The sequence below is a fragment of the Aedes aegypti genome, chromosome 1 (assembly GCF_002204515.2).
Source record: "Aedes aegypti strain LVP_AGWG chromosome 1, AaegL5.0 Primary Assembly, whole genome shotgun sequence".
Classification (NCBI taxonomy): domain Eukaryota; kingdom Metazoa; phylum Arthropoda; class Insecta; order Diptera; family Culicidae; genus Aedes; species Aedes aegypti.
The window spans coordinates 183,572,345-183,587,318 of NC_035107.1; the positions used below are offsets into that span (position 1 = coordinate 183,572,345).

The 14,974-nt window shown below is 36.5% G+C and overlaps 1 protein-coding gene across 2 annotated transcripts in view; it reads left to right on the top strand.

Annotated features, from left to right (window-relative positions):
• Window positions 1–14,974, top strand: part of LOC5567406 (allatostatin-A receptor) — a 395,031-nt gene that overhangs the window by 230,064 nt on the left and 149,993 nt on the right. For both annotated transcript variants that reach the window (XR_002502618.1, XM_001657351.2), the window contains exon 2: window positions 6,458–6,727. Coding sequence is in view for 1 of the 2 variants with exons in the window: in XM_001657351.2 (XP_001657401.2) it covers window positions 6,458–6,727 (270 nt within the window). In the remaining variant the exon portion in view is untranslated. The remainder of the gene's footprint in view (window positions 1–6,457; window positions 6,728–14,974) is intronic.

Sequence of the window (14,974 nt, forward strand, 5' to 3'; positions counted from 1 at the left end):
CTTTCTTCGAATATCTCTTACGAGGTGGAAGGAAAGTAGACTCGTCTGGTTCAGTATCCGTAATGCAATAACAATAATTAGAAATGGGGCGCTGGGAGATACTTGAAGATATGTTTTGTTGCGTAAGGCTGCAAAGTGCTGACAAGATGTTCACTTCACTTACCGAGCAGCATATGATGTATTGAATAAGTTAAGGTGCAAGTAAAATTGAAGCAAATGTCAAAAGTGAAAAAGCAGTTTTCGTCGTTGAAATCAACAAATCGGAAAAAATAAAAACACACAGCCTTTTTATTTTGGAAATAAAATAGCTGTGTGTTTTTATTTTCTTCAATTTGTCGATTTTAACGACGAAAACTGCTTTTTCACTTTTGACATTTGCTTCATTTTTACTTGGGCCTTAAGAATCTTTGCAGTTGCTGACAGATTTGTGCATTTTGTGCCAAGAGCTTATTGATTACAAGAAATGTTTGTAGAATACTTTTTTTTTAAATATTGCTTTTTACGTCAATATTGTTGCATTGAAATTAAAAATTTCAATGAAAATTAAGACTAAGAGCTATCAAATATAAAAATTTTTGTATCATTAGTGCTCTTCGCACTTACGTACTGTGCGTACACAGAGTCATTCTGCTGGCGTTAGAGTATCACTTCTCAGTTCTGTTAGGACCCATGTCTTAGATCAGTGGCGCGGGAAGTGGGTAGGACAGGTAGGACATGTACTACGCACAAAAATACCTGGGTAGGACAGTCAAAGGATTGTCCTACCCACGATTGAACAAAAAAAAACAAAATCAGCAGAAAGGTTGAAAAATAAATTAAACTATTTATCATCTTCACATACCGTTTTGATTCATATTACGGACAGCTTCAAATTTCGGACATTCTACTTTGTATGGGAAACATTTCACACGAAATGTTTCAATTTTTGCCGTTTAAAAGTTCTCGATTTCAAGGCTCGTTTTAGTAAGCATTTTCCATTTATTAAAAATTATTCAAGTTGCGGAAGCGAATTCTTTACCCACCATTCGAAAGTTAAGGGCTTCCAACGCTTGATAACGCTAAAGAATCATACAGAATGGTTTATTTTGTATGCTCTCTGCTGGGTTATACTTCACTGAGGCCTTAAGTGTCCGTAATATGAATCAAAACGGTATGTATAGAGAATGGAAGACACGATAAGGTTCTTATGGCATTTTCATACCTAGTAAAGCGTGTCATGGTTTATGTATGATTTCCAAAAGTTCTGGCACGTTAGAAGAACGATTGAGAATATCTATAGTGAAAGTCCTAGGAACCTAACTGTAATAATGCTACAAGAAACTTCTTTGGCCGTCAGAAAATCAAATGAAGCTATCATCTATGGCATTTCTGATTGAATCAATGGATGGTTTCCTAAAAATATCTACGACCAACACTATATATGTTCTCTTACAAATTGCCGTGAGCATTACTGGAAGTTTTTCTTGAGAAGTTACTGGAACATTCATAGAGAATTGACAGAAGATTATTGAAGAATCTTTGAACGAAGTTATGGATTAATCTGATACCAGTTGCATCGTGGAATACACAGCACGAGTTTGATGGTGCTAGCGATTTCTGAATGTGCGATCACCTTTGATACAATCTAACAAAGCATCGCTGAATCTCTTGATGATTTTCAAAGCAATTCTTATAGAACTCCATACCCTACAGCTCAATCTCTAGCTTTTGTTCAAGCTCGATGAAACATTTTTGAAGCATCTTCAGTTTCTCCTGAACACTTTTGCGATTAGCTGGGTAACTTTTGTGCAATAACTACATAAATTTAATTTCGCTGTTAATTTATTTTTTATCTAAAATAAGATGAGGAATTTAGAACAATCTCATTGGTTGTAAAAGCAAGCATTTCTCTATTTTTAGTGGAAGCTCTCTAAAAGATCTATTTTAACCAAAATGGTTTCAAATCAAATGGTCTCTTTTTTCCTGATTCTGCTTGCATTGGACCTGATGAAAAATTGTACATGCTCCAAAGAAACTTTCAGATACTATAACAGGTTAAACAGGATCTTCGAGAAATTCGTCTCAGATTCCCCAAGGGAAATCTTTAGGAATTAACATAGTGAATTTATTTAGAATACCTTCAGGATCTCCTACAGGGAACTCTCCTGAAATTCTTTAAGAGATCTCTCATAAATCCTTCCAGCAATATTCCAGAAGATGCTAAAAAGATGTTTTTTTTCCAGAATTTGCTTCTTAAAATACTTGCGATATCCATAGCTACTAACTCCAGTAATTTGCTCAGGAAAATCATTGATTTTTGTCCAAAACTATCATACGATTTCCTCCTGACATTTTTTCCACTAATTCTTCAGTTGTTACTCTAAAAGATCTTTTAAAGATGTCTTCAGAGTTTCTTCCAAGGAAATCCACAAATGTAATAAGGCGGCATTCACAAATTACGTAACGCTCTAGGGGGACGTGGGGAGGTGCTCAAGCGTTACGGCTCATACAAAAATTTAAAAATTTTCATTCAAAAAGCGTTACGGAGGGAGGGAGGGGGTCAAAAATTTCCAATTTATGCGTAATGCAATAAATGGACGCTGCCTAAGCCTTTGGGTTTGAAAACCCCTCGTTTCCTCCCAGAAATATTTAAATCCTTGAAGGGGATTTAGAACAAATCTTTTTTTTTGTATGAATTTTTCCAGCATTTCATCCAAGTTTTCCTGCAGTTTCACCAAAATTCCTTATAAAGTTTCTCAAAAAAATCCCACGATATCTTCAAAAGTTTATTTGCGTTTTCACACCAGTTTATTTTACAGCATTTTTTCCAATAATTACTCCGACCATTCCTACACTAATTTATATAGATATGCTGTCCAATGTTTTCGATAAAATTCTTTAGAAAATTCCTGCGGAACACCGAGATATACCGAGCTTCGATTTATTTTATTTTTTTTTTCGATTATCTTAGCAAATTATCTCGGAAATCCTCTAAAACTTCTCCAAGAGTCTAGGAGTTATTTCAGAGATTCTTGATCATTAAGGGTGACTCAAAGTTTTGTCAGAGGAAGCTCTAAGGTTTTCTTTACAAATACCTCATGAATTTATATTTCAGACAAACTTCCTTTTCATTTCCCTGGAGACATTCCTGGAAGAATTCATGAAAAAAAAACATTCAAGACTAACTTGTGAAAATCTCAAAGAATTGTTGGAGGAATTTCTGTAGAAATATTAGAAGAGATCTTTGGAGAAATAACAGAGGGTATCTTTAGAGAAATTCCTAGTTGAAGTCGTACATTAATCTTAAAAGGCAATTTTGAAGAAAATCACCAAAAATTTCTGGAGAAGTTATTGATTGAATTTTAGGAGACGTTTTGACGTTATGAAATCGTTCAGAAATTACCGGATTTGTATCTGATGACACGATCAATTCTCAAAAAACGGCTTAGCAAAATGTCTGCATCAGATATGAAAAATCAATCAATCAACAAGAGGTCTTCAATTTCCTATTTCTCAGGCACTCAGTCGTTACACGCCCTATAAAGCTTTCCTAGTCTTCTGGTAACGATTGGCTTGATCATTTTCAAGGTTAAAAGCAAAAGAGTGTCGATGACAAAACCTAGATTTGAAAAAACTTACTTTGAAGTTTTTTTTAGCAATTTTTCATTCCATACAAAATGTATGATAGTCAAAAACATAACCAATCATGTTATTTTTTTTCTTTTGAGCAGATAGCTCTTTAAAATATTGTTAGAAAGCTTGGAAACAATAGTTTTTTCTCAACTTAACTCAACTCAAAACCGACCAAAATGTCGCTTACACTTCTTTGCGTGTGAGCCCCATAAGGTGAAACAGTTTGGAATCAACTTCTAAGATTGCACTGAAACTTCAAAGGCACAAATCTCGCGAAGGAAGCATCCAACAACAGTGAACTTTTTATTTTGGCTTTGTGCACTAGCAGAAAGCTTAAAATAAGAAGATCAGAAACGTTTACCAACTATTTCTCCAGTTAAGTGCCTTTGAAAACGTGAGTAGGGGTACAAGTCGGCCATTGTGACTGCCATCTTTGGATTCCGAGATGTTTCACCTTAAATATAAAAACTTTCAATTTCCAGTCCAGGGTTAAATATTCGTTAGCTTTTCTGTGCATTTTTATCCATTTTCTATCATCCAGGGTAGAAAAAAGCATTTTAAAACACATCGTTTGTCCAAATCGAGGGTGGTGCATTTTACCCCCTATGGGCAAATAATACCCAGTTCTCCTATTTGATCTATTGATCGCGTTGCTTACTTGGGCAGGTGATATATTGTTGTTTGGCGTACAATACTAATATCAAATTATATCGCGAATCCGATTAGGCGTGATTATATCATGTATCGCATCACCAAAAGTTGGTGACTGCCAGATCCCTACCTAATCCCACTAATCAAATATCCTTTCCATGACAACTGTGGAGAAGCAGATGTACATTCGGTCTCTAGTAACAATGATTGTCTTACTAACATTCCTCCCCTTCCCAGATGACCATAATGACGTGGCCGGCGTGGTTATTGACTATAAAAATTTGAGCTCTTAATTTGTGCACATTGAGGAATGGTAGGCTAATCCCAAGATTCATTTATCGAATGTCTGTGCAACTTCGATTGTTCTGGTCAATCACGGAGTAGCAACTACGAGTTGTACGGTCATCTATGCCAGTGCTCATGCTCATACTCATACAAATTTTCATAATTTTTTTAGTACATTTTAAAATGCCATATTCATTTTACGCAACCACACAGAAAACTCTGTTTGCTTCTATTGATTAGCAACCAACTTCTTTTTTTTTTTCAACAATTTGTGTTAATTTTTATATGCGTAATAAAATACATATTAAAACATGGATGTTACAATAAAAATGGTGTTATGTTGTATGTAGACAGTGATGCTTTTATGGGCAGTTAATAAGACAAAGTTTGCCGTGACCACTAATATGAGTATAAATTACGTTAATTACGTTAAGTTAATGTGAATAACTCTTACTAAAGTTAATAACTCTTATTAAAGTTAATAATTCTTATTAAAGTTAATAACTCTTATTAAAGTTAATAACTCTTATTAAAGTTAATAACTCTTATTAAAGTTAATAACTCCAATAGAGTAGTGTTTGATCCTTTGCTCGCGTTGCTTGCTCCTGCGGGGGCGGTTGATGTGAGCAGGATCAAACGTGTTGCGCGTCGCTCGCGCGGCATGAATAAATAGTGGCGTTAAACGGGTTAGGCGTAAATGTATCATGGATCGCATCACCAACCGCGGGTGACTCCCAGATCTTTACCTTATCCCACTAACCGAATATCCTTTCCATGACAAATGTGGAGATGCAGAAGATTCTTCGGTCTCTAGTAACAACGGTTGTCTAGCTAACAATCCTTCCCTTCCCCGATGACCGTAAGGACGTGGCCGGCGCCGTAATTGACTTTTGAAATGCGAGCTCTCGGTTTGTGCACATTGAAGAATGATTAGCTAATCCCAAGCCCCATTCATTGATTCCCTGTGCAACTTCGATTGCTCTAGTCAATCACGGAGTAGCAACTACGAATTGTACGGTCATATATGCTCATGCTCATGCTCATGCTTATTAAAGTTAATAACTCCAATAATGGAGTTATCCAGACCAACTATTATTGTACCCCATATTAGGGCAATATAAAATATGTTTAATTTTTTTTAGCGTGGTTCAATAATAGATAAACTAGTACTTACTAAGGCAAACATAAAATTGTATCAATTTTAGAACATGCATTCATACACAAATAAAGCTGGGAAAACATGTACAACTTGTAAAAATTGACTATGGTGACCCACCATATTATACAGAATATTTCATAAAAAAGACAACACTTACTGCAGGAATAATTTTATGTTCAAACGAATGAAAGAACCATTTAGAAAGTTTGATTTATAACCTCTTTTGCATAATTTGCATTTTAAGATTACATGAAATATCCTTAATTCATCCAGAAATAAATATTTTGTCAACTTTCATAAATGAAGGATAAAGAAGACGTCAAATCCATGGACCCGAAGCAGAAAAAAAACGGAAATTAGTAAAAAAAAATACCGTTGAAGAAGCGAGTTTCCGGTTTTCAAAGTGGTAATTTGAAGCAGCACGGTATTTTAATAAAAACGGAGGAAGAATTTTTTCGAAACATGTTAATTGAACCGCGTTCCCTCAAAGTTGAAATTAAACAGACTAGCTGTATGTTTTGCAACTTGTATACACTTGTGGTTTTCCTTATCCTGTATGATACAAAAGTTTTGAGTAGCATGGTTAAATCGTCATTACCATTCAGCTTTCCATTGCAGTGGGTTCTTGGAATGAAATGAAGTAACACCATATGTAATGCAGTTCATCAATACCAAATGATTTAATTAAAACTTTTCCTTGCCAGCAGTTAGTTTATGTATTTCCTCCGCTTATTCTCATTTCAATTGCAGAGAATCGCATACAAAGACGAGGTCCTCGAGTCGTGTTCGTTCCTCGAAAACGGACAGTTTTCCCGCGCTGCCTTCCATATCGCGTTCTTCTCCAGCTCCTACGTGGTGCCGCTGGTGCTGATAAGTGTCCTCTACATGTGTATGCTTTCACGACTGTGGCGAAGTTCCGTCGGTGGACGATCGGCCGAGTCCAAGAAGAGCAAAAAACGTGTCACTAGACTGGTGGTGGTCGTCGTGGCTGCCTTCGCTTCACTGTGGTTTCCCATACAGGTAAGTTTCTCCCGGCCAGCTACATGATAACAGACTCTCAATCAACCACAAAGGCTAATTGATTCTGATGATCGGTTGCCGTTTGCAGCTTAATGCAATGTGGTATCAACCTGTAGGATGCAGTTAGATGTTTCCAATTGGTTATGTGGTTGGATAGACAAAAGATGATCTGGACCAAACACTGTGCACGTGATAGGAGTCTACAATGTAGCTCTCGATTGCATTAATTAAATTAACTTTTGCTGAACCATGGCACTGCTGTTGCCAATGGAAAACATCAGACGATGGAAAAAGTATGAGCAAACAAACTAAATCTGTAGTGTGACCTTGTATTATATTCTCCACATTTTCCAGTTGGTAATCTGAATGTTGCCTTAAATTAAATGTAATAACAAATTGAAATCTATAAAAGAACGGACTGTCTAGGGGGACATGGGACAAGAGTGACACCCGGGACAAAAGTGCCATCTCTAATTTCACGTAGTTCAAATCAGTTTTTTTTATAATAAATCTTCGAGCTGTTTAGTACAATACCTATAAGTAGATGAAAAACCGAATTTAGTAGTATACCATTTAATTCCACTAGAGTTTGTATCCTTTGACAGATACGCGTATTTCGACCTCAGCTGTAAGGCCGTCTCCAGTGTCGTGTCGAGTCTAGTACACAACACTGAAGACGGCCTTACAGTTGAGGTCGAGATACGCGTATCTGTCAAAGGATACAAACTCTAGTGGAATTAAATGGTATAGTACTTAAACCAGTTTGTTATGTTTAACGCAGGATAAGAATACATTGAGTACTAATTGAGGGTTGTGTAAATATTACAGTTAAAAATGTTCAGTACAAAAAAATTGAAAAATGTCTTTAACTCACCAACGCGAAAAATGCGAAATATTATAAGAATGTAAGACTGGAAAACAAGGTTTGACTCCCTATAAATACAAAACATATGGATTTTTCCACACAGTATTGATGATTTACAATTGTTAAATATAGCTGTGAGGAAATTTTTTCGAAAAAGTTCTTTTGACATTAAGTTTTACATATATAAAAACAGTATGTCTTAAAGGGGCAAGAGGGACACCGCAAATTTCACATATAAAATCAAATGAACTTTTATTTTTCTTGTTTAATATTGCATTAAATCAATGTTTCCTACTAAATAAAATCAAAATAAACCAGCTTAGACATTCAAAATGGTTTCTGAAATGTTTTACTATTATTGTAACAGTCAAGTAAGATGAGAACTAAATTAATTTCGTAAAATTACTGTTTAACTATAAGTAAACTTTTATCCCTCAGTTTTTATCTTTACTTACTGTAGAATGTATCGTTTAGGCGGGGAAATAATAATATACAAAATTTGTGGCATTCCCCGTGCCTCGTTAAAAAACCTTATAAGAAGGGGCATTTTCAAAAATCTCAAATCAACATGTGTTTCTTATATTTTTGAAATCTATCGATAACATCATTTAGAACAAGAGGTGAGCACTGGAATAATCCTCAAAAATTGTGCTAATCAACCATGATTTGAACCTTTATATCTTAAGGTGTCCTTCTTGCCCCCAGCCCCCCTACATCATAATGGGAAATTGCCCAAAATAATTACATTTTTTATGTATCAAATCTCAAGCATCATCCTTAAATACACCAGTGGTAAGAACTTATGATCAAAAAAGGGGTCGTCTATAAATGACGTAGCAGTTATAGCTCCATAAAATCTGTTTGATTGAATTTATCAGGAAAATTTAAAATTTCTTAGAAATTTTTAAATGAGATCATATTAATGTTTTGGAGTTTTAAGTTTAAAAAGTCAGATAAAGAAGTTTGATAGAATTAAGCTTTTTGTCAACTTTTTTCAGCGCTATTCAAATTATTCAAAATGCTACGTCCACTGGTTGGAACCCCTCCCTCCCCCTCGTCACACATCGTCTCAAATCCGTGAAGACCCCCCTCCCCCCTACGTCAGCGATTTTGGATGTGAAAAACATTATTTTATGCTCTTTTTTAATAATGGTCGGATAAACAAACATGTTTTCTGTCAAATAGTAAACACAGCTATCCATTTTAGCTTTTCTGGGTTTTATAAAGAAATTTTTAAAAAATGCTTGCTCAACTGCATATGTATTGTTTTGCGGGGTAAAACGCCCCGCTTCAGTTCGGCGTTAGCCATGCTGTAAAGGGGCGGTCCATTTATTACGTAAGGCAATTTTTGGGATTTTTCAACCCCCCCTCCCCCCATGGTAACACTTTTTGTATGAAAAAAATTAATAAATTGTATGGCGCGTAAGAAATCTCATCTGGGCATATTACCCAAAGTTCCCCTACACGACGAAACACGTGTTAAATGTACAAATTGAAATTGAAACTGCGTCAGTTTTCCGTCAATTTCCCCGAATGACTCGTTTTCTCGAAAAGTTTTAGACACTCATAATAGTCATAACTTTATACATTTCAAAGTTCCGAACGAACCAGTCAAATGATAAGCTAACTTATTTATAGCATTGGCATTTTTTTCGAGTTTCGCCGATCTTGGCATTTTTGAACATATACTTTTAGTCTAAAATGACCAAATATTTTCTTCGTTTGATTGCTTATTGTTCTTTGTAGTTCACCACTAAATTCGGGGAACAGACGTTCAGGCCCTGCAAGCCAACCGCAAGCCACAACGTCAAGATTATCATAAGTGATTTGAACGCTCAGATTGGCCAGGAGGAGTTCAGATCGATGATTGGAAAGTTCAGCGCTCACCGGCTGACGAACAAGAACGGCCTACGACTGATAGATTTTGCCGCCTCCAAGAACATGGCCAATGGCCATTCATAGCACCTACTTTCAGCACAGTATCCCGTATCGGTACACCTGGAGATCACCGCAGCAGACGGAATCACAAGTCGATCACGTTTTGATCGATGGACGGCACTTCTCCGATAGTACCGGCGTCAGAACCTATCGTGGCGCTAACATTGACTCTGATCACTATCTAGTGATGGTGAAACTGCGCCCAAACCTATCCGTCATCGTGGAAAGGAGGACATGTAACGTTTGGTTCGACGAAGAAGGCAGACAGGTTTTGGAGAAGAAGGATGCAGCGCGGTCTGCAATGCTGCAGCAAGGAACGCGACTTAACGTGGAGCGATATAAAAGAAAACGAAAGCAGTAAACTCGCCTAACCTGGGACAAAAAGTGCCACCTGGAAGAAGCGAAATGTGAAGCAATGGAATAGCTGCATCGTTCACAAGAAATTTTTAAATGCTTAGGCGATGGTTGGCGATTCTTTCGACGGTATAACCTCGATATTATAATTATTCGAATTAAGTCACAATCAAATTAAACGGGCAATGAGATTTTGGCATTTGATATTTGTTCATAACTAAAGATCAGCTCATGTGCAGCTATTCAGCAAGTTCAAGCTGAGGGTGGGGGAACTTAATACCGCCGGGTGAAAAATAATTGGTAAAAGGCAATTTTCCAGAACTTCCAGAGCTCAGAGTACTTTCATACCTACTTGTTGTACTTGTCGAACTGTATACGAATGCGAAAATAACTCTCAGCTAATAAAAGTAGCAACACTCCCTGAACACTAGAGTGAGAAGCAGGTTTCGGTCCCGTCGACAAAAATAACAAAATATTGGGTCTGTAGCTATCTCCAAAGCTTTCGAGGAAGTGTTGATGGAAACCGTGGGGGTCAAGAATGTCCATGGTCGAGTAAATATGGTTTCTATGGAAAACAAAATCAGATTTGGGTCGGTTTTACAAAATCGCATAATGAGAGTTCTTGCCTCCGATATCTGAACATGTCAAATGGTCAAGTAATTATTGTGATACAAAAATGGCCCACATGGGAAATCCTAGTGGATGCATATGAAGGTGCAACTAATCCCTTCAAAATACCGTTACAATTTTGAGAATTGCTCTAAAAGACATGATCAAAAACGTGAAACGTCTTTTAAGGGTTAACTCCACAAAATACATACTGTCATACAAACTGAATTTGAAGAGCGGCATTTCCATATAGGCAAAAGAAATTCCTTTCACACACAATTCTACCAACGTTTCACCGATTTGTTACCTAAATGGAGGTTTCGGTGTACACGTTTTTATTTATGCTAAAAATCTTAGAGTAGCCATGTAAGTACTAAATTGGAATATTTCATTTGTGTCTTTCTGCATCGTTGCAGGAAAATTGTTCCTGTATACCTATCACCATCTGGAAATGGGTGATGTTAGAACAGCCTCTACACGGGCAGCTGGCCAAGCTGAGCAGTAGGGCGATGAATATTACTCATCTCATCCGTCGGACTGAAGCTCTCCTCAGCAAATTTCTTAATTATGGTTTGAAGAATGAGTTTTCCCTATGGGATAATAAGTTTGTTCTTTGAATTCCAATATTAACGTGTTTGGAACACTTTTCAAAATTCCTCCATAGTAATTTCCATGTTAACATTGGTTTCGAGCCACCAAAGCATCACCTAGAAAGCTAAAAATTGCACAGAACCCTATTTATTTATGGTAAGGAAGGTAAGAGAGATATGGGAGATTGGATTTTCAATCATTTTGAATTTTGAACCACCCTACTGAGCAGCATAGTTTTCCGGATGGTTATGCCAATATCAAAAGGTTATGCTACATCAAATGCTTGCTGCACTCAACGGATCAATTTTGTTCAACTGTAATATAAATGTTTGTGCAGATTCCATGAATTTGTTGGGCTATAAGCGCTTTACAAAACATCCATTCTATACGAACGAGTTGGTATTGATAGTGGTAGTCGTTCTAGACGGTTCAGCTTTTTCCATTATATATCAGATAATTGCTGGATTTATGGGAGGTTTAGAGATGGAGAAACAAATCCATTATTACACAATATTAGTAACTTTTGTTTTACTTGCTTATATTTGCTTCAATATCGTATTTGCCTTTCCACTATGAAAACCTAATGGAAACACGAATCATGAAATCGGTAAAGCACATTAGTGGATAAAAAAACAAATCTTTGTTGCTCTGTTGACAGAGATTAGTATAGAGTTCAATTGAATATGACAAAAATGTGGTATACAAATAGCACATCAGAAAAACGAATACAAATTTACATGTAACGATTGGAATCAATAAAAGAATGATTATTTTAGAGAAATTTCACAAGCGTCTAAATTGCAATGCACATACTACTTTGTCCTTTGTGGCAGAATCTGATTCGCATGCATACGACCATTCTATATTTGTCCCTTAACCCAATAAAATGTATCCCCAGCAACGAAATGATGTCATTTTCATTCTTTGATTGTACTGTTAAGGTTGGCTCGGTACGTTTGAAGGTTTTATTACTCAAAGCACAATAAAATTGGTTCAGCATTTCGATTCGTCTGCTCCACGGATGCATCAATCTTCTTATCGATACTACTGAGTACTGAATCAAATATAAAACAAAAATTCGTGTACTGATGATTTCACGATGATTTCATTGCAATTTATTGCGAGTTGTCGATCGGAAAGAATCGGTTTTATATAGAAGACAATATTCTGAAACGAACCAAGTTGATCAATCCAAACTGAGAAAATCTGGATTTATCCACTCTAGATTTATTTTCTGATTCAATTCGAGTAAAACGCATGGTTGGTCATTTTTGTAATTCAGAATGTATTTTGATTGAAATATTTTTTTTTTTGACTTTTTGGAGAACTACCGAGAATCATTCATATGATAAATTCTTTCGTATTAGGTCTCCTTATTTCCTCTTCCTGTGCCCTACGCTATCTGTTGACGCTTGCTGTTTCCAGAACATGACAACATAATCGGTGATAAGCGAAAACCATGCAGACAAAAACGAAAGAGGGTGTTTATCCTCCCGTTCAGAGCAATATTTTGTCGCGTTTTTTTTGTTATCTAGGAGAGGATGTAACAATACGCTCCGATTATGCTTTTCTACGGTAATGGTCAGTTGACAAAGGAAGCTTAGAGTTAATAACTGAAGAAGGGTAAGTAGAACACTTATCTGATGAGTAGGCATTGTCTCAGTTGGGTCGGAAAGCCAGACACAATATGAAGTAAAGCCAGTTTGTGTCATGGGCTACCCCAGAATAAATGGCACTTGTTACTTTCGATTAATGTCATAAAATTATTAGTTAAAATAATTTTCCTTCACACGCTGCTCATCAATATTGAGTAGCAGACAGAACACTCTATTCTGTAAAGAAGTCAGCCATATTTCTCCGTGGAAATCAGCGTAGTACTTTATACTATGCAGTTGGTATGAAAAATATCGTTTTTAAAAAATGTTACACAGTTTGTTTTCTTTGTGAAAACATGATTGATTTTTGATTTTACAGAATGAGCCATTGAATCGTTCAGAAGAGTTGATTCACTTTCGTAAGTAAGTCATCTACAATTTACTCCCATGTAACGTACATTTTGAGGATCTTCTGCTGAAATCATGAAAACATAAAGAAATTCAAGAGATATTAATTTATATTTATTAGGTCATTTTAAGCCACAGGTCGTTTTTGGAGTACTCTCCCCTTCACACATGGCTAGTTGTTACAGCTGCGCCTCCCTCGGAAAAGGAAAATCATCGTTACATGGCAGTCATGAAAAGATAATTTATCAATTGTGGCAGAATATTCAATTCGGTGTTTTGGTGAAGGTATGTGCTCTAGACTGCTTCGCCAAGCGGACTTGGGGAAACAGAGAGACGATTCAATGGATATCAATATGTGCATATCTGCAAGCCGTTTATCATTTTTTTTTCCACTTATTTTTAAAAAGCTATCAGCGGAAATCAGGATAAAACCGGCTTAACTTATTTATAAAACTTTCGTACCTGCGCTAGGTTTTTAAGTTATAAATGTCCAAATCTGAATCATTTTTTTTTTTTTTTGATAGGCCCTTTTAAATACGTAGTTTTGGTAAAAAAGTTAAATTTTGATCGGAAATGTCATATAGACTAATTAACGTGAATAGTTTCATTTTCATTTGAAATAGTCTGGAAACACCATTTCTATTTGCGTTTTAGGCTGAAAATGCTCTTAAAGAATATACTTTTGTCCAGATAGTCAAGCAACCTTTAAGGTGAACATGCATCGAAGCGAACCTCGAATTTTCATGAGCACAAATCTAGAGAACCAGAGAACCGTTTTGGCAACTCACCGATCACTCGTTGGTTGTGACCAATCGATCAAATTGATCTGGAGCATGAACGGTTGTGAGGTTCATGTGATTTGTGCTCTTGTAAATTTGAGGTTTGGCTTCGATGCATCTGCTTCTTGGCATTACGTCCCACTAGGACACAGCTTGCTTCTCAGGTTGGTGTTCATATAAGCACTTCCACAGTTATTAACTGAGAGCTTTCTTTGCCAAAGTTGCCATTTTCGTATTCGTATATCGTGTGGCCGGTACGAGGATACTCTAAAGAGATCTACAAGTAAACTGCCACGAATACCAACGGGCAATGTAAGAAGTATCGCCCAAGGCTGACGAAAATATATCTTTTCAATATGCCCGGCAATGGCGTGACGCTACACACTAAGCTCATACGGTGAATTTCACCGTAATCTCAACAGCTGAACAGTTCGGTGAAATAAAACACCGTAATTCCGTCGAAATTTTACGGATTCCGGTGATTTTTCACCGAATACTGTAAAAATTTACCGTACTCCGTTAATTTATTTCACCGAACTGTTCAGCTGTTGAAATTTTACAGGAATCCGTAAAATAATTTAAGTGTGTACGCTGTAGCCATCAAGGTAATAAGAAAAACATCAAGATATGGTTTGAAATGTAGGTAGTGGTGAGTATTGTAATCATTGCTAAGGGGCGGTCCATTAATTATGTAAGACAATTTTGGCGGTTTTTTGACCCCCCTCCCCCCATGGTAAGATTTTTTGTATGAAAATTAAAAATAATTCATATGGCGCGTAAGAAATCTCAAACCCCCCCCCCTCCCCCCATAACTCCTTATGTAATTAATGGACCGCCCCTAACGTATGTTGGAGAAGCAAACGATAAAATTATGTGATGTGTTATCTTTAAGAGCAGTTGACAACATCTGCGAGATGAAATAAAAACAAAAGTTTGTGTTGCCGATCCGATTGCTTCTCACTCTTCGTCACTCTATCTATTTCAGAGAGATGACGTCCTATTTTATCACTACAGAGCTTAGTGACATTTGAACACACGTAGACTAGCATACGCTTGTCACTTTACACCCGATTTCTGTTTTTCGAGACAGAGTACATATTGTTTTCCT